Genomic DNA, 27,923 nt, shown 5'->3' with positions numbered 1-27,923 from the left:
ATATATATAGTAATATATAGTTATATATAGTAATATATATATAGTAATATATAGTAATATATATAGTTATATATAGTAATATATATAGTAATATATATAGTTATATATATAGTAATATACAGTAATTATATATAGTATATATACTCTATATAATTGCTATATATAGTATGTATACTATATATAATTACTATATATACAGTATACTATATATATACACACACACTATATACTATATATAGAGACAGTATACTATATATATACACACACATATATACATATATATAGCGACGGTATACTTTATATATATATACACACATACATATATACACACATTTTTTATATATATATATATATATATATATATATATATATATATATTAGCCGTGCGTGGTGGCTCACTCCTGTAGTCCTAGCTACTCAGGAGGCCGAGGCAGGAGAATTGCTTGAACTCAGGAGCCAGAGGTTGCAGTGAGCCAAGATGGTGCCACTGCACTCCAGCCTGGGCAAGAGAGCGAGACTCAGTCTCAAAAAAAAAAAAAGTGAAACCTCATCGCCACTAAAAATTAAAAAAAAAAAAAAAATAGCTGGGCTTAGCAGCGGACACCTGTAATCCCAGCTACTTGGGAGGCTGAGGCAGGAGAATCGCTTGAACCCGGGAGGCGGAGGTTGCAGTGAGCAGAGATTGCACCACTGCACTCCAGCCCCGGGGGACAGAGCAAGACTCCATCTCAAAAAAGAAAAACAACAACAACAACAGAAAAGAAGTAACTCAAAATGTTTCAAAGAAGTAACTCAAAATGTTTTTCTTTTCTTGCTTTCTTTCCTTCTTTCTTTTTCTTTCTTTCTCTTTCTTTCTTTCTTTTTCTTTTCTTTTCTTCTCTTTCTTTCTTTCCTTCATTCTTTCTTTCTGTCTCTCTCTCTTTTCTATTTTTTTTTTTGATGGAGTCTCGCTCTGTTGCCCAGGCTGAAGCGCAGTGGCGTGACCTTGGCTCACTGCAACCACTGCCTCCCGGGTTCAAGTGATTCTCCTGCCTCAGCCTCCCAAGTAGCTGGGACTACAGGCATGCGCCACTATGCCCGACTAATTTTCATATTTTTAGTAGAGATGGGGTTTCACCATATTGGTCAGTCCGGTCTTGAATTCCTGACCTCGTGATCCACCCACCTCGGCCTCCCAAAGTGCTGGGATTACAAGCATGAGCCCCTGCGCCTGGCCTAGCACCTTCTAGTTCTAATTAGGCTGCATCCATGAGGGTGGAAGAACTGTCTCTGGAAACAAGCAGTAATTAGGACGAGAAAAGTTGTATTTTATGGGGTTATGCAGTGGTGAGCTTTGTTTGATCGTTTAATGGGGGAAAACATGGAAACTCATGCCCCCTAAAACATTTATATAATAGTATCCCTGCATTGAATTTTTCTACGTCAGACTTGGCCCATACAATTTTGAGTTGCTGTCCTATGCTTTTATGTTGCTTTCCCAGTTTCTCTATTTCCATCAGCAGCTGATATCTTTGTAGTCTTTTCAATCTTGTGGTCCCTTTACACTCTTAAGAATTATTGAGAACCACCAGGAATTCTTGTTAATGCGGATGGGTTATATCTACTATATTTATATATTTTAAGTTAAAGCTAAGGAATTTAAAAATATTCATTTATTGATTCATTTTAAGATAGTGATGCACCTATTTCATGCTAACACCAATAACTTATTTTTATGGAAAACAACAACAACAAAATGAAAACAGCACTTTAGTTCACATTTTTGTAAATCTCTGTAATACCTGGTTGAAACGGAGACACTGGGAGTCTCCTCACTGCTTCTGCATTTGCAGAACCACACCCCACACTCTTGGGAGCATGAGAATGAGAAGGGCAAGTAACACAGAGGGTCATTAGAGACGTGGTTTTGACCTCATGGACTCCCCTGAAAGGAATAGGAAGTTCTCAGAGGTCCCCTCCACACAGCGAGAACCCTTGCTCCTGATCAAGGGAGCCAAACTCCAAGGGTTGCTGGGGAGCTGGAGGAGGTGAGATGGGGCAGCGAGGAGGCTGTCACCAAAAGCGTGTTTAGGCTCCATTCACTTCACCCCAGGTGGCCTACTGAGCCCACATGGCCACCAGCGCAACTGAAGCAGACCCCGATAGAATCCTGTGTAGAATTATTTTAGGATTCACCCATCTTGGCATGCACAAGGCATTTCAACTGAAGAATGTTTTCTAATAACAAAACATTGTAAACCTAAATATGTGGCAATAGTAATGATTAAGTAAATTATGGTTTCCCGAAGCCCAGTACTCTGCAGCCATCAAACAGAGAGTAAAAGCGAGAATGTGTTTAGTGGAGATAGCCTCAGGATATTTAAAAGCAGAGAACACAAAGTATAGAATAGTGTTGTGTATGTTATGACCTTTCTTTCTGTGCTTTTGAAAAAGAGAATACACGTATAACAGGAAAAGACACACCAAACAACTTTATATAATTGGTTGTGTTTGTGTTTGGTAAGATGTATGCACTGAAGAGGAAGGTTTCGATTTTTTTTTTTTTTTTGAGACAGGGCTTTGCTCTGTCGCCCAGACTGGAGTGCAGTGGCGCGATCTCAGCTCACTGCAGCCTCGACCGCCGGGGCTCAAGCGATCCTCCCACCTCAGCTGTCCCAGTAGCTAGAACTACAGGCGCGCCACCACGCCTGGCTAATTTTTTGTAGAGATAGGTTCTCTCCAGGTGGCCCAGGCTGGTTCTGAACTCCCGGGCTCAAGGGATCCTCCCGCTTCAGCTTCCCAAAGTGCGGGGATTACTGGCGTGAGCCACCGCGTCCCGCCTGTTTTTAATTTTTAGCAGTTTTAAATCTTCTGGCAACGAGTAACGTTATAGTGTCCCAGGTGTTTGGTCCTTTAAGAAAAGGATGGCAGGACGGGTTATCTCGGTGGGAGCGTGTTCCACTCTGCCCTCCGCCAGCCGCCCTCGCCGGGGATGCACCCAGGTATTTTCCTCCGGGTGAATGAATGGCTCGCCCGCGGACACTACAGCCCCGCCCCGGGAGCCCGGTTTCCCCGCCCACGCCCTGCGCGCCCTTCCTATTGGTCCCATGCCGCGCTTTCCCGTTCAATCGCAGCGCTTAGCGCCAGAATTTGAATCTTCGTTTTCGTTTGAATTGGGCGGGCGCGCCGGGCTGGAAGAAGGAAGTGGCGGGCTGACGCGGCGGACGGGCGGGAGGACTCGGCGGGCGCCGCTAGAGCCGGGCGCCCGGGGACGTAACCTGTAGGGCCACCGGGTCCCCGTCAGGGGCGGCGGCGGGAGCAGCGGGGACTGCAGGCCGGGGCGGAGCGAGCGCGGCCCCGCGGGCTGCGGCCCGGTGTGTGCGGAGCGTGGCGGGCGCAGCGTGGCGGGCGCAGCTTACCGGGCGGAGGTGAGCGTGGCGCCGGCTCCTCCTGCGGCGGACTTTGGGTGCGACTTGACGAGCGGTGGTTCGACAAGTGGCCTTGCGGGCCGGATCGTCCCAGGTGAGCTGCGCCCGGGACTCCTGGGAGCTGCCCGGGGTCGAGGGCTGAGGCGCGGGGACTCCCCGAGCTCTGCGGGGACGGGCAGGGACAGACGCGCGGCCTGGGCCCGACTCCTCCTGGGCTCTGGCGAGGGCGTCTCGGTGGAAGCTCCCAGGAGGCGCAGGCGCTGGCGACAACACCCCAGCCGCGGGACTTTGGGGCGCTGGGGGCGCCGGGGGCTGCGGTCGGATTGTCCTGGGGTCCCCGCTGGCTAGCTGCGGTGTGCGCTTCTGTGGCCGGGGATAGGCGAATTGGGCACGCGGCCCTTCTTAGCTCCTTTGCTATCGGAGTAACCCGCACCTCTTTTGCAGTGGAAGAGTTGTAAATTTGCTTCTGCAAACCTTTTGGTACCTGGCCTTCCTCTACGGATTATACTCAACTTACTGTTTAGAAAATGGGGCCCACGAGACGCCTGGTTACTATCAAAAGGAGCGGGGTCGACGGTCCCCACTTTCCCCTGAGCCTCAGCACCTGCATGTTTGGAAGGTGAGCTTTGCGGGCGCGCGCGGACGTTTTAGCTTGAGAAAGGAAAATATCTTAGTCACAGTATATAGTCCAGAAACGCGCTCTAGGATTGGGCCCTGCCGTCACTTTCCCTTGGTGTCTCTCCGATTCGTTACTAAGTTGACATAGTTGTGTTTTGTTTGTTTTGTAAATATAAATTTGATGCTAGTTTGTATGTTTAAGTGGTTTTAAAAATCAAGCCAATTTAAAAAATCGGTTTGCTAATGTTGCGATAAAGAAAGATGTAGATGATCTTCATATGTCACTGGCTTCAGGCAGACGTCTGAAGACACTGTGCGCCCCCGGGTCCCTCCACAGTGGGCGTCACTGGCCACTGGGGACACAGAGAATGAAGGAAGGAAGCCATACACTTGCCTCGTGGCTCCTTGTGGCAATAGGAAAATGGGACAGAAAGTCTTCCTGCCTGGAATTTGAGAACGTTTCCTCTTATGTTGCTGTCCTGTTTGGTGGTGGTAATAACCCTGTCCCTGTATAACAGGTATAGTTGCTGACAGTGCCCCTATCAGCCTCTGACATGTGTCCCACTAGAGGCCTGAGAAGGGGGGTCACTTCCTGTGTGGTCTGGGCCCTGAATCCCATCCCGGCCTCACCCTGTCCTCCCAACCCCATCCCCTACCTTGCTCCTCCCGCCTAAGGCATTCCAAGCCTTTGTTCACCTTGGTGCTTCTTACACACTTGGAAGTTTACGATGGGAAAGTTCTCCCCTTCCCCAAGCTTGTGTGATTTCCATCATTCAGGCATCAGGTGAAATGTCACCTCCGAGGAAGCCTTGCGTGAAAACTTGTATTTCCAACCCCACAGTTTCAGGGGTGAGTTGTGGGTTTGTCTCCCACTGGGCTGACCTCCCCAAAGGCAAAGACTGTCTTGTTACTCATGTGCACAGGGCCAGGGATGGTGTCTGGCATAGGGGGTGTGATCAATACCTAGCATTCTGGCAAGGGTCAGTAGAAACATGGGCTGGAGCCATGGATTTGCAATCTCTTGAGAGCAGTGGTTCTCACAGGAGGGTCATCTTTTCTTCCAGGAGTCATTTGAATTTCCGTGTCACAATATAGGAGGGGGGCATGCGCTGGCATTGCGGACGAGAGGTCAGGGTGGGCATCCTACCAGGCTCAGGGCAGCCCCCACAATACAGAAGCATCTGGCCCAAGATGCCAACAGTGCCAAAGCTCAGAAACACCCATCTATAGTCGTCCTCCTGCCAAACAAATTCTCAGTTGTAAGGGATAGTCTCTCCTTTGCTCAGATGTCCTGTTACCTTAAAATCAAATTATTTTACTGGGGTTAAGGAAGCTTTTCACTTTCCATAGATACCTTTCTCTTGAAAAGGAAAAATATAAACATTTCATCTCAAGTGGCAGTCCTTTTGCTTTTTATACAGTACTCCTTGAATATATTTTCATGCAAGATTTTATAATTTAGAAAATAATTCCTAAGTGTTTGGTCACATGACCTGGGTAGGAAGAGAGACTTAGACTCCAAAGGTTCAGATGGAGAACAGACAGGCCATTGCAGAGTTTGTTCAAATTTCTAAGATCACGGGCTAGAACAAGAACACTGAAGACTCCAGGAACCTACTAACAAACTCTTCTGATTATTAGTTTGTATAGGTTTAGGAATTGTCTCTTCTGCTACTTTGCCATGGTGTTAGCTTTCTGTGGAAAAACAAGTTGAATTTAGACTTTTGTGTGTGTTGCGTGCAAATTAGTATTTTTATTGTTTAGAGACTTGAATCCGTCAGTAAAGTCAGTGTAGTTTTAAAACAACAATGAAAAGCTCACCCATAATGAACATTTACTATGTGCTAGGCAAATTAGTGACATGTACAACCATTTAATTGAACATCACATGATGTAGGTTCTAATGTAATCTCTTTATTGTATATGAAGAAACTGATGCACAGAAGTGCTAGCATCAAATAAGCACATTTGGGGATGATTAAACCTGTAAACATATTTAACATTACAAGCAAACGTTTTTGAAAAAGCACAGAGTATTAAAAATAGTCATTTTCCAAAATTGATGTAAGTACTCCTTTATTTGTGTCTTTTAAGTATAGCTTTTCATATAAAAGGTAATTCAATTTGTATTCTAGTGTTTTCCCTTGTTTTCATGTACTCTCTGTTTTAAAGATCTAATAGTTACATGTTTAATACTTCCAAAAGTTCTTTGCAAAATGCAAGGTCATTTACGTTGCCCATTTTGTTTGTTACTCCTTTATGTCATATTTACAGATCAAACATTCTAGTCAAATTATGTTTTATTTTGGGAAATTGAGGTAATGTTTTAAAAAGTTGCAACAACCAAAAAAACCTTCTTCTTTTGCATGAAGGGGTATTGAATGTGACATCCGTATCCAGCTTCCTGTTGTGTCCAAACAACATTGCAAAATTGAAATCAATGAGCAGGAGGTGAGTGGTTTTTTGGAAGATCTACTTTTAAAGCTTTTTAGTTCACTTTTAATCTGTTCATTAGTTGCATATTTTCCCCTTCTTTTCACTTGCAGGCAATATTACATAATTTCAGTTCCACAAATCCAACACAAGTAAATGGCTCTGTTATTGATGAGCCTGTACGGCTAAAACATGGAGATGTAATAACTATTATTGATCGTTCTTTCAGGTAGGTAAAAGCTGATTGGTCTAACAGTAAATGTCATCTTCTGATTAACCATAAACTAGTGTCATAGTCAACTGTCATTCTTCTTTAATGTTCATGGATGTCAAAGTATTTCAGATTTTCATTCTCAACACTAATCTTAATTTAAATGGATATGGATCTAGGAAGATGACTAATTGGGACAAAATGTGACGGAATTCAAGGATTTGGGTGCAAATAATTATGCAGAGGGAGGTTGACCTTGTCCTAAAGGAGTTTGTTATTTTCTTCCAAGTGTTTTGAAACTGCATGAAATTTTTCTATTCTTTTTTATTTTAAAGCAAAATATACACAGAGAAAAAGGTACAAAACAAGATGGACAGGTCAATTTATCATGTGAACACCCTTTTGATCACCACCTATTATGGACTGATTTGTGCTCTCCCAAAATTCATATTTTGAATTCCTAACCCCTCGTACTTTAGGATGTAACTGTATTTGGAAAGAGGGCATTTAAAAAGGCAATGAAGGCTTTTTGAGGCCATTAGTATGGGCCCTAATCTGATGACTGGTGTCATGATAAGAGGAGATTAGGGAACATGTGAACAGAGGGAAGCCCATGAGAAGAGCGAGCGAGAAGGCAGCCATCTGCAAGTCAAGGAGAGAGGCGCAGAGAAATCCAATCCAGCTGACACCTCGTTCTTGGACTTCCAGCCTCCAGCACTGAGAAGGGCATGTCTGTCGTTCAAGGCATTCAGTCTGTGGGACTTTATTATGGTGGCCCTAGCAGACTAATACACCCTCAGCTCATGTAGAACATTTCCAGAAGCTTTTTTAAAATGCTGTTTTCTAATCACTACTTCATTCCCTCAGCAAGTAAACCACCGTTTTGGCTTTTAGGATATCGTAAACATCTCGAGTTTCACTACCTAAGCATGGATCTCTGAACACTATAGTTTTGTTTGTTCTTACAGAAGTCCTTAACAGTGATATAAGAATGTATACATTTGTGCCTGGCTTGTGCTTTTATGTGTGTGAGATTCATAGCATGTTGGACATCTCTGTAGTTAGTTTCTTCTCATGGCATAAGTATTTCACTGAAAAAAAATGTTTAATATATACAATAATATGCATAACTATACAGAATTCATTCATTCTTGATGGACGTTTGACTAATGTCCAGTCTTTGAAATGTGTCAAGGTTTGCTTTATGAGCAGATATAGTTAATTATCTTACTAATCTGCCTTGCGTAAAATTGAAAACTGTGTATTCTACGGTGTCTCGTATATTATATATAATTATAATATATAATATTAATATATAATATATATTATATAGTATGTATATAATATATACTATATAATTTATAATATATATTATATATAATATATACTATATGTAATATATACTATATACTATATAATATATTATATATATATACACACACACACATACACAGATACACACACTCCCATTAGATTCAAATCTTCTATAATCTTAGTAAATTTTCCCCTACTATTCTAAGAGATATGTTCAAATCACCTACTGGGGATTGTTTGATTTGTTTTTATCTCTATCAGTTTTTGCTTTGTGTATTTTGAGGCTGTACTATGGTGTACAAACTTAGAATGACGTCTTGTTGGTGCATGGAACTCTTTGTCATTTAGAGATGTCCTCTGTTTTTAGTAGTGCTTTCTTTTCTGCTTAACGTTTCCTTTGGATGATGAGTATGGCTAAACTAATTTCCTTTTGATTAGTGCTTGTGTAGTATAACTTTTTCCACCCCCTTAATTTTAACTTTTCATAATTGTTATGGTTTAAGTTGTCTCGGAACCTGTTGTCAGGTGAACTCTTGTGTTTAACTGGAATATCTTCTTGCTGGATTGATTCTTGTATAAAATGTCCTTTTTCTCTACGAATAACTTTTGTCTGAGATGATTTTGTCTCATATTAGTACAGTACTCCAGTTCCCCTCTGCTTGCTGTTTGCGTGGTATATCTTTTCCCATGCTTTTATTTCAAAAGATTGTGTCTTTGAATCAAAATTGTGTCTCTTGTAGACAACATATTCGTTGGATCATTTAAAAATCCATTCCGCTAAATGGATCTCTGTTATTGTCTTCATTCGTATTAGCTGTTTTTTAATGCACCACTTAAATTCCCTGGTCATTTCTTTTACTGTGCTTCTTGGAAGTTTGCCTTCATTTTTAAAGAGTATTTTTATTGAATACAGACTTCTATGTAGGAAGTTTTCCTTTTTTCTTTTTTTTGTTTTTGTTTGTTTGTTTTTGAGACAGAGTCTTGCTCTGTCACCCAGGCTGGAGTGCAGTGGTGTGATCTTGGCTCACTGCAACCTCCGCCTTCCGGGTTCAAGTGATTCTTGTGCCTCAGCCTCCCAAGTAGCTGGGATTACAGGCACGCGCCACAACACCTGGCTAATTTTTGCAATTTTTAGTAGAGACGGCGTTTCACCATGATGGCCAGGCTGGTCTTGAACTCTTGGTCTCAAGTGATCCACCTGCTTCAGCCTCCCAAAGTGCTGAGATTACAGGCATGAGCCACTGCACCCGGCCTATAGGTAGGAAGCTTTTGATGTGTATTGGAGAGCTGAACTATTTTTCCAAAACAAGATATCCAAATTGAGATAAATTCAGATGATTAAAGACATCCAACAAAGATTAGAAAGTGAATCTTAGAAAGAGACTTGATTCCAAACTCTCTACCGTGAGAAACAGTTTCAGATATCTGACTGCTTCAGATCTTACTTGGGTTGCCTATAAATTCAAATCAGGTCATTTCACTTCGGCCAAAAAGTTTTCATTATGCATAATAAAGGATTGCTTCTATGACTTGATCACTGAGGTTTGCCAGGACAATTATGTATCTTGCTAAATGTGATCTTCCTAAGATGTACCTATCTTGTTCAGATACAGAGTGAGTATGTGGGAAACTGAAGTGATCATAGTGTTCTAAAATATAGCTTTGTAGTTACCCTGTAGTGTAAGCGTAGCTTTTTATTTACCCTGAAGTATGTGACTTCACAACGTGAGAAAGATTCAGTTACCTACAGGCTTCCTGGCTGGCCTTCCAAGCCATCAGATGATTTCCACGGACTTAAACTGGAAGAAACTTGACTTTGCTCTCATGTACATTAGCTTCCGTCATAGGAGGTGCTAGGGAATATTGTCAAATCATACCTGGGCTAGTTGTCAGTGATCAGAAGTTAATCTGGGTCCCCAGCCTCTGACAGTGGTGTTTCAAAACAAACTTGATGCAGCTAATCCTAGTTTTTAGTGTAAAAGCACTTTTCTAACTCTAAATTTATTTCTTTGTATAAGGTGATGTCTTGAACTAAACACAAAGTTTGTTCCTTGATCCTTGGACATTAAGTGGATATGGAGACTTCCGCCCCAGGGTATAAATTTTTAATCAGGATCTTTGTCGTTCTATAAACTGCAGGTATGAAAATGAAAGTCTTCATAATGGAAGGAAGTCAACTGAATTTCCAAGAAAAATACGTGAACAGGTGATAGAAAATATCCAAGTTTGGGCTGATTCTTTTTGATGATATGAAATCATTTATGTATGCTTTAATGATTTCTTACTTGAAATCAGTTACAAAGAGGGTGGTTACTGTTATAGTAGGAAAATGTAACTAAAGTATTAAAACAAGTTGAACTTAGACATATTAAAATAATCTAAAATGATATTTCCTCTTTATTGTTCAAAATCAGAGCACTAAGTTGGTCTTACACTTTTAGCCAAAAGTCTATTAGAGTATGTTACGAGCTTTTTGCAAGCCCATGATTAGGATATCCCCAACACATAGAGCTAACATTTGGGAATTGCATTATCTGGTGGCTCATTTTGTCTCCCAGTCATTGTACTCATCCATCTTTATGTGTCTGAAATAATCATATTATGAAAATCATGAGTGCCAAAGATGCTTCTCTATTTTGATAGATAGACGACCCATGAAACAGGAAGAGGGATCCTGTGCTTTGTCTTGTGAGAGAATCCTATAGTTTGAGTGTATCAGTGTGGAACAGGTATTCTAATTGTACAGCTTATGAAAACATAATTGTCGACACGTGCTTCGAAATTTAGATAGTTTGAGTGTGTCAGTGTGGAAGAGGTATTTTAGTTGTACAGCTTATTAAAACAATTGTCGGCATGTGCTTGGAAATTTAGTGGGATTTAGGCTTAGGATAAGCCCTGAGAATTCATCTTTTTCCTACATTTTAGAGTGCTCCTAAAGCTGGTTTCAGATGAGCTCCTTGGAATATCTTGGCTTAGGAGAGTTATCTTAGGTGCACCTGAAATTAGCAGTAGGTACTCTTGAATTTCACCATTTTTGCCATTTTTTTTTTTTTTTTTTTTTTCCCTGAGACGGAGTCTCGCTTTGTCACCCAGGCTGGAGTGCAGTGGTGCGATCTTGGCTCACTGCAACCTCTGCCTCCCGGGTTCAAGCAATTCTCCTGCCTCAGCCTCCCGAGTAGCTGGGACTACAGGTGCATACCACCATGCCTGGCTAATTTTTGTATTTTTAGTAGAGACAGGGTTTCACCATATTGGCCAGGCTGGTCTCAAACTCCTGATCTCGTGATCTGCCCACCTGGGCCTCCCAAACTGCTGGGATTACAGGCTTGAGCCACCATGCCCAGCCCATTTCTGCCACTTAAGTACTGCTTCTTCCCTAGAGGAACAGCCTTAATGTTGAATCTGGTGGTCATCAGTTCCTGTGCTGGAAGCCAGTTTCTGAGGCATCCCACACTGTAGCCACCAGGCAACTTGCTAGTCTATGGGAGTAAATAAACCAAAAAGCCAGTTGAACTGTGGGTTAGATATGTGCCACTCAGCAGTCTAGGAACTGTTTGTTCTGTTACTGGTCTGTGATACAGTAAGTACTGAAATGGAGTATGTAGTAAATATGACAGCAATTCAACAGCAATTTTGTGGCTATTGAATATAATCATACAACAAAAGTGAGATTATATACTTTACATATTCATAATTTTATTAGTAGTTCATTTATATTGTTTAGTCATAAGATTCTTGTTCCACTTCAGATTGGAAATAACCATCCCTCATAGATAGTTTTAGAAGCAAGGTGTTATGTATCAAGAAACTTAAAATTGATTAAGGAAGTTAGATTCTTTGCCTTTGGTAATATTTTTTAGATATTTTCTTAATAATTCAGATGATAAGCTTTTCTTCCTTTGGGACATCAGACTTTTATAAAAGTTATATATGTATGTTATTCTTTAGTTCTTCCACCCTTTCGGAAACAATTCCATAAGAAGGAAAGTTAGGGTGCTGTCTCTGGGGAGCCAGGTGGGGGCGCTGCGCTTCCTCCCAGGCTGTGAGGTTGCAGAACCTGTGAATGTACCATGTGTGCCTGTGCCATGAATTTACTTAGGGTGATTCTAGGCTCTCAGATCCACCCTAAGTATCCACCAGCCAAGAGGGCACACATGCCAAGTGGAGCCTCAGTTCATCCACAGGTCCTATGGCCCATTTCTGAGAAAACTGATGACGCAGTCAGTAGTTCTGAGCTCATGGGGGGTTACAGATCTTCAGTATAGGTGATATTTAATATTGACTTTGGTTCTTCCACAATAGGATGTTAGGAAATAACTTTAAAGGAAGTTATAAAAATGCACCGAGGTTTGATTTTAGTAATTTCAAGCCTCGAGTTTGTTTCCTATTAATCACTCACTATTTTTTAACAAGTCAGCTAAGAAGTACTTTTATTCTGACCACTAGCTCCCAACTGACTTGAGCTCATTTCTCAAACAGTCTTTAAAAGTCGTATAGGAGTGGTTTGGTAAAGAAAACAATTTTTTATTGTTTTTATTTTTATTTTTTGAGACAGAGTCTCGCTTTATTGCCTAGGCTAGAGTGCAGTGGTGCAATCTCTGCTCACTGCAACCTCTGCCTCCTGGGTTCCAGCAATTCTCCTGCCTCGGCCACCTGAGCAGCTGGGACTACAGGCACCTGCCACCACATCCAGCTAATTTTTGTATTTTCAGTAGAGATGAGGTTTCATCATGTTGGCCAGGCTGTTCTCAAACTCCTGACCTCAAGTGATCCGCCCACCTTGGCCTCCCAAAGTGCTGGGATTACAGGCATGAGCCATTGAGCCCAGCCAGAAAACAATCAAGAATATTTTCACTGTTGTGACCGTCATCATTTAGAAAGGCCTGCAAATAACTGTTCTTATTTTCCCAACTTACAGGAGCCAGCACGTCGTGTCTCAAGATCTAGTTTCTCTTCTGACCCTGGTGAGTAGTGGTTGGGTTTTGTTCCAGAATCCTGAAAGATCAGGTCTTTGCAAAGCATATTGGCAAAGAAGGGGCAACAAGAATGCAAGTGCTAAATGTCTAGCCTGTCAGAAATGGAGGAGGTGTCATTTAACATGTCAACAACAGACAGATGCCTAACTTTCCCTTGGTGACTGATGGTGTGCTATGCTTAGGACAGACTCTAGATATGAGAAAATTGCCTGTTCAGCTGTCAACTCAGTTCTCAATAGTTAGATAGCATGTGATATTTCTTACTGGTTATTGGAGCTGATATGATTTATATATTTGTATCATAATACTAGTATCATAAGACTTGCAAGTTTTAGGCATTAAATAATTTGTAGGCCAAGTAAAAGCTAGCTTATAAGACAACCTGAAACAATTAAAATATTGAATTCCACAAATGTTAATCATTGAGAAAATGTTGAACTTCTGTTTCTTATTTCATAATTCATTGCCAAGATGAGAAAGCTCAAGATTCCAAGGCCTATTCAAAAATCACTGAAGGAAAAGTTTCAGGAAGTCCTCAGGTACATATCAAGAATGTCAAAGAAGACAGTACCGCAGATGACTCAAAAGACAGTGTTGCTCAGGGAACACCTAATGTTCATTCCTCAGAACATGCTGGACGTAATAGCAGAAATACAGCTGATCCCATTTCTGGGGGTTTTAAAGAAATTTCCAGGGTTAAATTAGTGAGCCATTATGGCGAATTGAAGTCTGTTCCCACTACACAATGTCTTGACAATAGCAAAAAAAATGAATCTCCCTTTAGGAAGCTTTATGAGTCAATGAAGAAGGAGTTGGATGTAAAATCACAAAAAGAAAATGTTCTACAGTATCGTAGAAAATCTGGATTACAAACTGATTACGCAACAGAAAAAGAAAGTGCTGATGGTTTACCGGGGGAGACCCAACTGTTGGTCTCGTGTAAGTCAAGACTGAAATCTGGTGGAAGCAGCCACGCTATGGCAGAGCCTGCATCACCTGAACAAGAGCTTGACCAGAACAAGGGGAAAGGAAGAGATGTGGAGTCTGTTCAGACTCCCAGCAAGGCTGTGGGCGCCAGCTTTCCTTTCTATGAGCCGGCTAAAATGAAGACCCCTGTACAATATTCACAGCAACAAAATTCTCCACAAAAACATAAGAACAAAGACCTGTATACTGCTGGTAGAAGAGAATCTGTGAATCTGGGTAAAAGTGAAGGCTTCAAGGCTAGTGATAAAACTCTTACTCCCAGGAAGCTTTCAACTAGAAATCAAACACCAGCTAAAGTTGAAGATGCAGCTGACTCTGCCACTAAGCCAGAAAATCTCTCTTCCAAAACCAGAGGAAGTATTCCTACAGATGTGGAAGTTCTGCCTACAGAAACCGAAATTCACAATGAGCCATTTTTAACTCTGTGGCTCACTCAAGTTGAAAGGAAGATCCAAAAGGATACCCTCAACAAGCCTGAGAAATTGGGCACTACAGCTGGACAGATGTGCTCTGACTTACCTGGTCTTAGTTCAGTTGATATCAACAACTTTGGTGATTCCATTAGTAAGTTTATTTAATTGTAAATTTATTTTTTTTAAAAGATGAACACCTTCTATGTAGCTGTGAGACCTTCATTCATTCAATAGTGATTAGCTTTGTGGAAGAGAATGTAAGCACATGAGGCACAGGGATAAGACAGACATGCACGCTGTTTTCGCTGATAGATGAATACTGAAGGCCTAGGTAATTATAACAAAGAATGACAGAGGAGATGGAGGTTGTCAGGGAAGCATGAAGCAGGGGTTATTGAAGGAGATAGGGTGGCCCCAAAAATATTTGATTCTCCTCCATCTATCACAAAATAGAAAAGAGAATAATCATAATTGCTTTTCACATGGAGTTTTATTCTGAACTGCAATCAACTGTATCATATGAGTTTGGTCATGTGGAATAAATCACTGGAAATCATTGAACATAGTGGTAGTTCTCAGGTGTTGATACTGTTTTCAGAGTGTCCTACAAACAATTTGCTGTAAACACTGGACTGTACCCATGAGTCTATATGCCAGGCAAATTTCCATGTGCTTGGCACACATGAACACTTGATCCTTGGTGCAGTAGCAGTGCCCGTGGCTAGGTTGTCTTTTTAGATCTATGTCACACATGAGGAAACGCATAACCCAAGGCCACCCAGGAAGTGGCAGAGATAGGACCTTTATAGCAGGTGTAGTAGCTCCTTGGGAGCTTCCTACACTCCTAGGGATTGGCTATTAGAAGAAAAGTTGTCCGGGCCACAGATGCAGTATTCGTACTCCAGGCTTTGTTTCTGCAGGTGGCCCATAGCGGTGGGGCATGAGGCTATCGATAAAATAAGGTTTGTAACATCAGTCTCAGTGTTCCACCAAGCCTCCTAGTGGGGAAGCATCACTTAGGCAAAGGATTTACATTAACTGGTGGCTCAGGAAAATGTGTGGCCGGGACTGGGCTCCTGTGAGTTGATTCAGAACCATCTGGAGGAGTTTTTACAGCTCATGCATTCTGGTCGCTGGGTGGCTCAGGATGAGGCCCAAGTGCATGTCTTTAGAGAGTTCTCTCTGGCTGCTGTCCCCCTACTCCAAGGTGAAAGCTGCTGCTGCGGACTCCTCCTTTCTATGTCCACACATAATGTTTCAACGTTTTAAAGAAAGCCTCTGTACTGTCCAGTGGGAACTTGACGTCTTAGTGGCCACTCCCGCAATCCTTTAGGAATTCCTAGTAGCTTAGCTTCACCAGGATTACAAGAATAGAGGCGTGCTGTAGGTAATGTGTTTCGATGACTTTTCACTTGGTTCGTCTTTAATGCTAACATGAAATAAATCACTAATATTGGTATGTTTTTTCGTCACTCTTTCCACGTTTGTATTCGTTACTTTAGATGAGAGTGAGGGAATACCTTTGAAAAGAAGGCGTGTGTCCTTTGGTGGGCACCTAAGACCTGAATTATTTGATGAAAACTTGCCTCCTAATACACCTCTCAAAAGGGGAGAAGCCCCAACCAAAAGAAAGTCTCTGGTAGCGCACACTCCACCTGTCCTGAAGAAAATCATCAAGGTGAGTTGAACAAACAGCATTCCCATTCACGTCCAGTGGCTAACACACTGGGTACCTATTCCTTTCCAAATACTGACACAAGTAGAATTATGATGAAGACCTTTATTTATTGTTTAAAGAAACAAGTTTTTAAAAAGACGAAAGGAAAGCTCATTGATGTGGGCGCCAGCAAAGGAGCCCCTGGGTCCCTGACTGTGGTGCTGATGCGACCGAGTCGGGGGAGTCCTTGATGTTGTCCTTTTCGTGCAGAAGTTCCCAGACACCCACGCTTACAGCACTGCGTAATCACCTGCAGGCACCGTCAGAACAGCCAATTACAAAGATTCTGGATACATTACCACGTCGACCCATAAGGATTTTTTATTTTCTTTTAGAGTTACAAGGCTATAGTTAGGGCATTTACCTGGTGTAAAGGAAAATCAATGACACGTCTACCTTTTACACCTTCAGCTCTTTAGAACATTTGCTTACCTGTTCCTTTGCTGTGCTGTCCTTCCTGGGTTTTACACCCCTGGGAAGTCATGGCCCTATAGCTCATAACCTTCGTAATAGGGCCTGGGCGGTCTTCCTTTTCTTCTCTTCCCAACAGGAATGGAAAGTGATGTCTGGCTCCCTTTCCATTTTACACTGGATCCCAGGGGCAAGCGGTCCTCCTTCCATGTGGACTGCCGGGGGCTGGGTGCCCACGGCTGTTATTTACTGGGACTGAGATCAGACCCTGCTTGTCTTTCACTGATCAGGATGTTCCTTCCACCTTTCTACCTGAAATGACCTCACTTCAGACTTGGCTTGCTTCTCTTTCCTTTTCCTTAAATGACTGAGACAGTCTCACCTCTACCATAGTCTTCAAAGACAGTGGCTTAAGCATTTGATGCTTCAAGATTTAAACAGCTGAAATTCTTAACTGAGTAGGTTTTTATCAGTCATTCCAGAGATGTTACATCCTTGTTAAGGCTTCTTGTAAACAATTTTGTCTTGTCAGGAACAGCCTCAACCATCAGGAAAACAAGAGTCAACTTCAGAAATCCATGTGGAAGTGAAGGCAAAAAGCTTGGTTATAAGCCCTCCAGCTCCTAGTCCTAGGAGAACTCCAGTTGCCAGTGATCAACGTCGTACGTCCTGCAAAGCAGCCCCTGCTTGCAGCAGCAAATCTGAGACAGAGGTTCCCAGGAGAGGTGGGAGAAAGAGTGGCAACCTGCCTTCAAAGAGAGTGTCTATCAGCCGAAGTCAACATGATATTTTACAGATGATATGTTCCAAAAGAAGAAGTGGTGCTTCGGAAGCCAATCTGATTGGTTAGTCTGACATTAGAATACATATATTAAGGTGAATTTTTTCATGAATGCTAGTTTTTGAAAAGTTCCATCATCTTTTCCTTTTGACAGTTGCAAAATCGTGGGCAGATGTAGTAAAACTTGGTGCAAAACAAACACAAACTAAAGTCATAAAACATGGTCCTCAAAGGTCAATGAACAAAAGGCGAAGAAGACCTGCTACTCCAAAGGTAGGGGCCTCACTGAATGGCTGCTTTACACATACCGGTGTCATCGAAGCTTGCATTCAGTGTAGATTTATGCTTTAATGTCCTGTTTACCTCCTTCCTGTTTTCTACAGAAGCCTGTGGGCGAAGTTCACAGTCAATTTAGTACAGGCCATGCAAACTCTCCTTGTACCATAATAATAGGGAAAGCTCATACTGAAAAAGTACATGTACCTGCTCGACCCTACAGAATGCTCAACAACTTCGTTTCCAACCAAAAAATGGACTTTAAGGAAGATCTTTCAGGTAAAAACATAGCCTTAGATCTTATAAATCTTTTGACTCTACTGTTTTTTACTGTGTTAATGTTCGTTTTGCTAACTTTGTTTATCTGCTGTGAAAGAGATTATAAAATAAACGACTCAATCACCCTTCTGGGGTCTTAGTGTTCAGGGAAGATAAAGCTGGTTTGGCTTTCAAGGACAAGTCTCTACTAATTTTTGGGATCACATGTCCTGTATGAAATAGGTGTGGAAATATCAAATGCATGTCTTTACCCTGGAGAGCAGCGTATACATAGAAAGCTGGAAGGTGCTTTACAGTGAAGAGAGTTAACTTGTTATCTGCAGCTACACTAATAGTTTATCCCAGGTGTGGACCAGTTGTTTTTGAGCAATATTTTGCTTCTTCAGGATTTACTTTCTAGGTAGCTTAATTTTCTTTAAAGAAAGCCCTATGAGAAGATTCCCGTAAACAATTGATTGTTGAAGAAATGTTTCCACTCAATTCCCACTCTCAGTAAATTGTGGCCTGACTTGCGTAATTTAAAGTGGGGATGGCCGGCGCAGTGGCTCACGCCTGTAATCCCAACACTTCGGGAGGCTGAGGCCTCCTATCATTCCAAATGGAATGATAATGATATTAGATTTTCAAAAATATATATTATTACTTGACAGTACTAAAAATGGGCAGCTCTTTGTCATTTTCTAAAATGTGGGTACGTGTTATTTGTACTTAAAATGTAGAACTGAGCACTCAAGACTTTGAGAAGCATGAAGGCATTTGGCCTCTAGATCCTAGCAGGGAGGCCTATGGGTCTCAGGAGCCCATCACCAGCCTCTGTGCTCCAGAGCTCACGTGTGGGGTCTAGTTAGGAGGACCACAGAGGTCAGCTAACTTCATTTGTTTCCCTTCCAAGAAAAGCAAAGCAAAGAGCATAACAGATCTTCTCTTTGCTCTCTTTTTTACAAAATGAGTACATTATTAATGGAATCACCCTCTTTATGAGGCCTGTGTATCAGGAATTCAAGGGAGGAATCTACTGTTATTTCCCACCATTTGCATGTTACATGTGAAGGCTGGGATGGTTGTTTGCACGTTACATGTGAAGGCTGGGATGGTTGTTTGCACGTTACATGTGAAGGCTGGGATGGTTGTTTGCACGTTACATGTGGGCTGGGATGGTTGTTTGCACGTTACATGTGAAGGCTGGGATGGTTGTTTGCACGTTACATGTGAAGGCTGGGATGGTTGTTTGCACGTTACATGTGAAGGCTGGGATGGTTGTTTGCATGTTACATGTGAAGGCTGGGATGGTTGTTTGCACGTTAGCGATATGTCAATCACTTTTCAAATCTTTTCATTTAACAGGAATAGCTGAAATGTTCAAGACCCCAGTGAAGGAGCAACCACAGTTGACAAGCACGTGTCACGTCGCTGTTTCAAATTCAGAGAATTTGCTTGGAAAACAGTTTCAGGGAACTAATTCAGGAGAAGAACCTCTGCTCCCCACCTCAGAGAGTTTTGGTTGGTTTCCTTGTTTCCTAACACTGTGATGTTTTGGGATAGGAACATACAGTATTATTTTTTTACAAGCAGTATGATATTACTTCTCTAAAACAAATGTTCCTGGCACAAAATACCATTTCCATCTCCTCTGTTCTAATTGAAAGGGAGATTTCAATCAGCAGTTGAACTAACATTGGCATTCATTGACTTACATAGAAAGAAAGACTCCGTTAATGTGTGTAAATGACCTCTGTACACTTTTGGTTTCTTTATTGTAAGTAACCAGGGTGACGTAGCAAAAAAATACAATGGTGTCTCACCATATTTACATATAAATTACTCAAATTCAAAATTACTGCCAATTACAAAACAGAAAGATAACAGTTTGTATACTGTGCAATTATTCCTGCTAACCTTTTAGGTGGGAGCAGGCCCGGGGTAAGTGTGAGATGGGAGATGAGAATCTGTCTAATCTCTCATTTGGCACTGGTCACCGTGTTCCTGTCATAGAGGGAACAGCTTGCTCCCCTGAAGATGTTTGTGGTAGGTAAATATTTCCTGTGTAATATGGACCCTAACCACATAAAGATAATCCATGTTATTTTATTGGTGATTTAAGGCAAGAAACAGCTGTTTCTAATGTTTGAAGGAAAAAATGCCTACATTTACGTCAATGACACAGGGCATGGCAACCTTTGGAGGATCTTTCTTAAGCAATATTTTTACCTTCTGTGATCATTTCAGCATCTAACTTTGCTTAATGATGACTCCACTATAGCACCAAATAACATTATTCTTAATTGCGCATGGCTCTTATAAGACAGATTTATAGACACGTAAGTAGCCTCATGTCGTTCAGTGAATACGAAGCTAAATATTTAGTTTTTTACTATATTTTATGAGGCTGTAATACTCGATTGACATGAGACACTAATAGAATGTATTTATTGTGTATGTTTTTATTTCAGGAGGAAATGTGTTCTTCAGTGCACAGAATGCAGCAAAACAGCCATCTGATAAATGCTCTGCAAGCCCTCCCTTAAGACGGCAGTGTATTAGAGAAAATGGAAACATAGCAAAAACGCCCAGGAACACCTACAAAATTACTTCCGTGGAGACAAAAACTTCAGATACTGAGACAGAGCCTTCAAAAATAGTATCCAGTGCAAACAAGTCAAGAAGGTCTACAGAGTTCAGGAATATACAGAAGCCACCTGTGGAAAGTAAGAGTGAAGAAACAAATACAGACATTGTTGAGCGCATCCTAAAAAGAGGTCAGAAGGCAACACTGCTACAACAAAGGAGAGAAGGAGAGATGAAGGAAATAGAAAGACCTTTTGAGACATATAAGGAAAATATTGACTTAAAAGAAAATGATGAAAAGTTGAAAGCAATGAAGAGATCAAGAAGAACTTGGGGGCAGAAATGTGAACCAATGTCTGACCTGACAGACCTCAAGATCTTGCCTGATACAGAACTCACGAAAGACCCGGCACGTGGCCAGGATCTCCTCCAAACCCAAGATCATGCCAAGGCACCAAAGAGTGAGAAGGGCAAAATCACTAAAATGCCCTGCCAGTCATTACAACCAGAACCAATAAACACCCCAACACACATAAAACAACGGCTGAAGGCATCCCTGGGGAAAGCGGGTGTGAAAGAAGAGCTCCTAGCAGTCGGCAAGCTCACACAGACGTCAGGGGAAACCACGCACACGCACCGAGAGCCAGCAGGAGATGGCAAGAGCATCAGAACGTTTAAGGAGTCTCCAAAGCAGATCCTGGACCCAGCAGCCCGTGTAACTGGAATGAAGAAGTGGCCAAGAACGCCTAAGGAAGAGGCCCAATCACTAGAAGACCTGGCTGGCTTCAAAGAGCTCTTCCAGACACCAGGTCCCGCTGAGGAATCAATGACTGATGAGAAAGCTACCAAAATAGCCTGCAAATCTCCACCACCAGAATCAGTGGATAATCCAACAAGCACAAAGCAACGGCCTAAGAGAAGTCTCAGGAAAGCAGACGTAGAGGAAGAATTCTTAGCACTCAGGAAACTAACACCATCAGCAGGGGAAGCCATGCACACGCCCAAACCAGCAGGAGGTGATGAGAAAGACATGAAAGCATTTATGGGAACTCCAGTGCAGAAACTGGACCTGGCAGGAACTTTACCTGGCAGCAAAAGACAGCTACAAACTCCTAAGGAAAAGGCCCAGGCTCTAGAAGACCTGGCTGGCTTTAAAGAGCTCTTCCAGACTCCTGGTCACACCAAGGAATTAGTGGCTGCTGGTAAAACCACTAAAATACCCTGCAAATCTCCACAGCCAGACCCAGTGGACACCCCAACAAGCACAAAGCAACGACCCAAGAGAAGTATCAGGAAAGCAGATGTAGAGGGAGAACTCTTAGCATTCAGGAAACTAACGCCATCAGCAGGCAAAGCTATGCACACGCCTACACCATCAGTAGGTGAAGAGAAAGACATCAACACATTTGTGGGAACTCCAGTGCAGAAACTGGACCTGACAGAGAACTTAACTGGCAGCAAGAGATGGCCACAAACTCCTAAGGAAAAAGCCCAGGCTCTGGAAGACCTGACTGGCTTTAAAGAGCTCTTCCAGACCCCTGGTCATACTGAGGAAGGTCATGCTGGCAAAACTACTAAAATGCCCTGCAAATCTTCTCCACCAGAATCAGCAGACACCCCAACAAGCACAAGAAGGCAGCCCAAGACACCTTTGGGGGAAAGGGATGTACAGAAAGAGCTCTCAGCCCTGAAGAAGCTCACACAGACATCAGGGGAAACCATACACACAGATAAAGTACCAGGAGGTGAGGATAAAAGCATCAGCGTGTTTAGGGAAACTGCAAAGCAGAAACTGGACCCAGCAGCAAGTATAACTGGCAGCAAGAGGCAGCCAAAAACTAAGGAAAAGACCCAACCCCTAGAAGACCTGGCCGGCTTGAAAGAGCTCTTCCAGACACCAATATGCACTGAGAAGCCCACGACTCATGAGAAAACTACCAAAATAGCCTGCATATCACAAACAGACCCAGTGGACACACCAACAAGCTCCAAGCCAAAGTCCAAGAGAAGTCTCAGGAAAGTGGATGTAGAAGAAGAATTCTTAGCACTCAGGAAACGAACACCATCAGCAGGCAAAGCCATGCACACACCCAAACCAGCAGTAAGTGGTGAGAAAAATATCTATGCATTTATGGGAACTCCAGTGCAGAAACTGGACGTGCCAGAAAACTTAACTGGCAGCAAGAGACGGCTACAAACTCCTAAGGAAAAGGCCCAGGCTCTAGAAGACCTGGCTGGCTTTAAAGAGCTCTTCCAGACACCAGGTCACACTGAGGAATCAATAACTAACGATAAAACTGCCAAAGTAGCCTGCAAATCTTCACAACCAGACCCAGACAAAAACCCAGCAAGCTCCAAGCGACGGCTCAAGACATCCCTGGGGAAAGTGGGCGTGAAAGAAGAGCTCCTAGCAGTTGGCAAGCTCACACAGACGTCAGGGGAGACTACACACACACACACACAGCCAACAGGAGATGGTAAGAGCATGGAAGCATTTACGGAGTCTCCAAAGCAGATCTTAGATTCAGCAGCAAGTCTAACTGGCAGCAAGAGGCAGCCGAGAACTCCTAAGGGAAAGTCTGAAGTCCCTGAAGACCTGGCCGGCTTCAACGAGCTCTTCCAGACACCAAGTCACACTAGGGAATCGATGACTAACGAAAAAACTACCAAAATATCCTACAGAGCTTCACAGCCAGACCCAGTGGACACCCCAACAAGCTCCAAGCCACAGCCCAAGAGAAGTCTCAGAAAAGCAGACACTGAAGAAGAATTTTTAGCATTTAGGAAACGAACGCCATCAGCAGGCAAAGCCATGCACACACCCAAACCAGCAGTAGGTGAAGAGAAAGACATCAACACACTTATGGGAACTCCAGTGCAGAAACTGGACCTGCCAGGAAATTTACCTGGCAGCAAGAGACAGCTACAAACTCGTAAGGAAAAGGCCCAGGCTCTAGAAGACCTGACTGGCTTCAGAGAGCTTTTCCAGACACCATGCACTGATAACCCCAAGACTGATGAGAAAACTACCAAAATACTCTGCAAATCTCCACAATCGGACCCAGTAGACACCCCAATAAGCACAAAGCAACGGCCCAAGAGAAGCCTCAAGAAAGCAGACACAGAGGAAGAATTTTTAGCACTCAGGAAACTAACACCATCAGCAGGCAAAGCCATGCACACGCCTAAAGCAGCAGTAGGTGAAGAGAAAGACATCAACACATTTGTGGGGACTCCAGTGCAGAAACTGGACCTGCTAGGAAATTTACCTGGCAGCAAGAGACGGCCACAAACTCCTAAAGAAAAGGCCAAGGCTCTAGAAGATCTGGCTGGCTTCAAAGAGCTCTTCCAGACACCAGGTCACACTGAGGAATCAATGACTGATGACAAAATCACAGAAGTATCCTGCAAATCTCCACAACCAGACCCAGTCAAAACCCCAACAAGCTCCAAGCGACGACTCAAGACATCCTTGGGGAAAGTAGGCGTGAAAGAAGAGGTCCTACCAGTCGGCAAGCTCACACAGACATCAGGGAAGACCACGCAGACACACAGAGAGACAGCAGGAGATGGAAAGAGCATCAAAGCGTTTAAGGAATCTGCAAAGCAGATGCCGGACCCAGCAAACTGTGGAACTGGGATGAAGAGGTGGCCAAGAACACCTAAGGAAGAGGCCCAATCACTAGAAGACCTGGCCGGCTTCAAAGAGCTCTTCCAGACACCAGACCACACTGAGGAATCAACAACTGATGACAAAACTACCAAAATAGCCTGCAAATCTCCACCACCAGAATCAATGGACACTCCAACAAGCACAAGGAGGCGGCCCAAAACGCCTTTGGGGAAAGGGGATATAGTGGAAGAGCTCTCAGCCCTGAAGAAGCTCACACAGACCACACACACAGACAAAGTACCAGGAGGTGAGGATAAAGGCATCAATGTGTTTAGGGAAACTGCAAAACAGAAACTGGACCCAGCAGCAAGTGTAACTGGTAGCAAGAGGCAGCCAAGAACTCCTAAGGGAAAAGCCCAACCCCTAGAAGACCTGGCCGGGTTGAAAGAGCTCTTCCAGACACCAATATGCACTGACAAGCCCACAACTCATGAGAAAACTACCAAAATGGCCTGCAGATCTCCACAACCAGACCCAGTGGACACCCCAACAATCTTCAAGCCACAGTCCAAGAGAAGTCTCAGGAAAGCAGACGTAGAGGAAGAAGTCTTAGCACTTAGGAAACGAACACCATCAGTAGGGAAAGCCATGGACACACCCAAACTAGCAGGAGGTGATGAGAAAAACACGAAAGCATCTATGGGAACTCCAGTGCAGAAATTGGACCTGCCGGGAAATTTACCCGGCAGCAAAAGACGGCCACAAACTCCTAAGGAAAAGGCCCAGCCTCTAGAAGACCTGACTGGCTTCAAAGAGCTCTTCCAGACACCAGGCACTGACAAGCCCACGACTGATGAGAAAACTACCAAAATAGCTTGTAAGTCTCCACAACCAGACCCAGTGGGCACCCCAGCAAGCACAAAGCAACAGCCCAAGAGAAGCCTCAGGAAAGCAGACGTAGAGGAAGAATTTTTAGCACTCAGGAAACGAACACCATCAGCAGGCAAAGCCATGGACACACCAAAACCATCAGTAAGTGATGAGAAAGATACCAACACATTTGTGGAAACTCCAGTGCAGAAACTGGACCTGCTAGGAAATTTACCTGGCAGCAAGAGACAGCCACAGACTTGTAAGGAAAAGGCTGAGGCTCTAGAGGACCTGGCTGGCTTCAAAGAACTCTTCCAGACACCAGGTCACACTGAGGAATCAATGACTGATGACAAAATCACAGAAGTAGCCTGTAAATCTCCACAGCCAGAGTCATTCAAAACCTCAAGAAGCTCCAAGCAAAGGCTCAAGATATCCGTGGTGAAAGTGGACATGAAAGAAGAGCCCCTAGCAGTCAGCAAGCTCACACGGACGTCAGGGGAGACTACGCAAAAACACACAGAGTCAACAGGAGATAGTAAGAGCATCAAAGCATTTAAGGAGTCTCCAAAGCAGATCCTGGACCCAGCAGCAAGTGTAACTGGTAGCAGGAGGCAGCTGAGAACTCGTAAGGAAAAGGCCCGTGCTCTAGAAGACCTGGTTGACTTCAAAGAGCTCTTCTCAGCACCAGGTCACACTGAAGAGTCAATGACTGTTGACAAAAACACAAAAATTCCCTGCAAATCTCCCCCACCAGAACTAACAGACACTGCCACAAGCACAAAGAGATGCCCCAAGACACGTCTCAGGAAAGAAGTGAAAGAGAACCTCTCAGCAGTTGAGAGGCTCACGCAAACATCAGGGCAAAGCACACACACACACAAAGAACCAGCAAGTGGTGATGAAGACATCAAAGTATTTAAGCAACGTGCAAAGAAGAAACCGAACCCAGTAGAAGAGGAACCCAGCAGGAGAAAGCCAAGAGCGCCTAAGGAAAAGGCCCAACCCCTGGAAGACCTGGCTGGCTTCAAAGAGCTCTCTGAAACATCAGGTCACACTCGGGAATCACTGACTGCTGGCAAAGCCACTAAAATACCCTGCAAATCTCCCCCACTAGAAGTAGACACCACAGCAAGCACAAAGAGGCATCTCAGGACACGTGTGCAGAAGGTACAAGTAAAAGAAGAGCCTTCAGCAGTCAAGTTCACACAAACATCAGGGGAAACCATGGATGCAGACAAAGAACCAGCAGGTGAGGATAAAGGCATCAAAGCATTGAAGGAATCTGCAAAACAGACACCGGCTCCAGTAGCAAGTGTAACTGGCAGCAGGAGACGGCCAAGAGCACCCAGGGAAAATGCCCAAGCCATAGAAGACCTAGCTGGCTTCAAAGACCCAGCACCAGGTCACACTGAAGAATCAATGACTGATGACAAAACCACTAAAATACCCTGCAAATCATCACCAGAACTAGAAGACACCGCAACAAGCTCAAAGAGACGGCCCAGGACACGTGCCCAGAAAGTAGAAGTGAAGGAGGAGCTGTTAGCAGTCGGCAAGCTCACACAAACATCAGGGGAGACCATGCACACCGACGAAGAGCCGGTAGGTGAGGGCAAAGGCATGAAAGCATTTAAGCAACCTGCAAAGCAGAAGCTGGACGCAGAAGATGTAATTGACAGCAGGAGACGGCCAAGAGCACCTAAGGAAAAGGCCCAACCTCTAGAAGTTCTGGCCAGCTTCCAAGAGCTCTCTCAAACACCAGGCCACACTGAGGAACTGGCAAATGGTGCTGCTGATAGCTTTACAAGCGCTCCAAAGCAAACACCCGACAGTGGAAAACCTCTAAAAATATCCAGAAGAGTTATTCGGGCCCCTAAAGTAGAACCCATGGGAGACCTGGTAAGCACCAGAGACCCTGTAAAATCACAAAGCAAAAGCAACACTTCCCTGCCCGCATTGCCCTTCAAGAGGGGAGGTGGCAAAGATGGAAGCGTCATGGGAACCAAGAGGCTGCGCTGCATGCCAGCGCCAGAGGAAATTGTGGAGGAGCTGCCAGCCAGCAAGAAGCAGAGGGCTGCTCCCAGGGCAAGAGGCAAATCACCTGAACCCGTGGTCATCATGAAGAGAAGTTTGAGGACTTCTGCAAAAAGAATTGAACCTGCAGAAGAGCTGAACAGCAACAACATGAAAACCAACAAAGAGGAACACAAATTACAAGACGTGGTCCCTGAAAATAAGGTGAGAGGAAGTATTACAGCATCACTCAATATCGTCTTGGATAGTTGTCAATTTCTGTGTTATGCTTTGCATGTAACCTGACGTAAGTGGTTATGCTTTCCCCAAAGGGTTTCCTTTAACACTGAATCACTGCAGGCCATGGTAAAGAATCTTCTTGGGACCTATAGAGGGAATAGACTAATCTGGGAAAAGAACTAGTCAAACATGATTGATGCAAACTTAGAAGAGTTTCTCAAGAGCCAAATGAGTGATGTTCATCTTCAAATGTTTAAAAAATTGATCAGAGGATAGGTGGGTGGTTCAGTTCTATGTTCTGGATACTGTCACCAAGACGAGGACTGGGTAAAAATACTATCTATGTCACTATTTTAACTATCAGAACAATATCAATAAGGAATGTGTATTCTTGAGAAGGGGAAACTGTCCAGACTGTTAGACAGGCTCCCACTGCATCCACAGAAGTTTGGGGAAACTCCAGAAATGGCAATTTCCTATTCTGCCTTAGCAGTGATGGTTAAAGGAATAGGAATTCATTTACTCCCTGTAAATGAATGAAAACGGAGCTGCTTTCTATCATGTAAACTGTAAAAATTAGATTTGATATATATCTTGTTAGGCATTGTTATTGAAATTTATCCTGAATTCCTTATTTATAATTTGTCAGCAGAGACAGTCATTTCTCCATAGGAACAAAGTACCAAGGCATTACCTTGACTATCTTAGATGACAAGTCTCTTAGACAATTCATCAGTGTGTGATTTTCAAACGATTTCTCCTTTTAGTTTACTGTTGATTGTGCTCCCTGTTGAAT

General features: G+C 43.3%; 1 protein-coding gene and 1 long non-coding RNA gene across 6 annotated transcripts in view; one reads left to right on the top strand and one right to left on the bottom strand.

The window, feature by feature from the left end:
* The first annotated feature begins 3,174 nt into the window (after window positions 1-3,174).
* Window positions 3,175-27,923, top strand: part of MKI67 (marker of proliferation Ki-67) — a 28,590-nt gene continuing 3,841 nt past the window's right edge. Inside the window, exons 1-13 of one of the 5 annotated variants that reach the window (XM_024253433.3) lie at window positions 3,175-3,501; window positions 3,852-4,026; window positions 6,398-6,476; window positions 6,572-6,687; window positions 10,123-10,189; window positions 12,902-12,947; window positions 13,431-14,510; window positions 15,862-16,037; window positions 17,020-17,332; window positions 17,423-17,541; window positions 17,652-17,823; window positions 19,168-19,323; window positions 20,274-27,112. In XM_024253433.3, the coding sequence (XP_024109201.3) occupies window positions 3,935-4,026; window positions 6,398-6,476; window positions 6,572-6,687; window positions 10,123-10,189; window positions 12,902-12,947; window positions 13,431-14,510; window positions 15,862-16,037; window positions 17,020-17,332; window positions 17,423-17,541; window positions 17,652-17,823; window positions 19,168-19,323; window positions 20,274-27,112 (9,255 nt within the window). In that variant the 5' untranslated portion in view covers window positions 3,175-3,501; window positions 3,852-3,934. The remainder of the gene's footprint in view (window positions 3,502-3,851; window positions 4,027-6,397; window positions 6,477-6,571; window positions 6,688-10,122; window positions 10,190-12,901; window positions 12,948-13,430; window positions 14,511-15,861; window positions 16,038-17,019; window positions 17,333-17,422; window positions 17,542-17,651; window positions 17,824-19,167; window positions 19,324-20,273; window positions 27,113-27,923) is intronic. The other 4 variants (XM_024253436.3, XM_024253434.3, XM_024253435.3 and 1 more) reach the window with 4 other exon arrangements.
* On the bottom strand, window positions 16,179-17,232 carry LOC134762087 (uncharacterized). The gene is made up of 2 exons (XR_010141645.1): window positions 16,509-17,232; window positions 16,179-16,326 (listed from the first exon to the last, which is right to left on the bottom strand). It is a non-coding gene; the product is annotated as an uncharacterized LOC134762087 (long non-coding RNA).

Source organism: Pongo abelii, chromosome 8 (assembly GCF_028885655.2).
Source record: "Pongo abelii isolate AG06213 chromosome 8, NHGRI_mPonAbe1-v2.0_pri, whole genome shotgun sequence".
Classification (NCBI taxonomy): domain Eukaryota; kingdom Metazoa; phylum Chordata; class Mammalia; order Primates; family Hominidae; genus Pongo; species Pongo abelii.
This window is presented reverse-complemented; position numbering and strand designations above follow the sequence as displayed.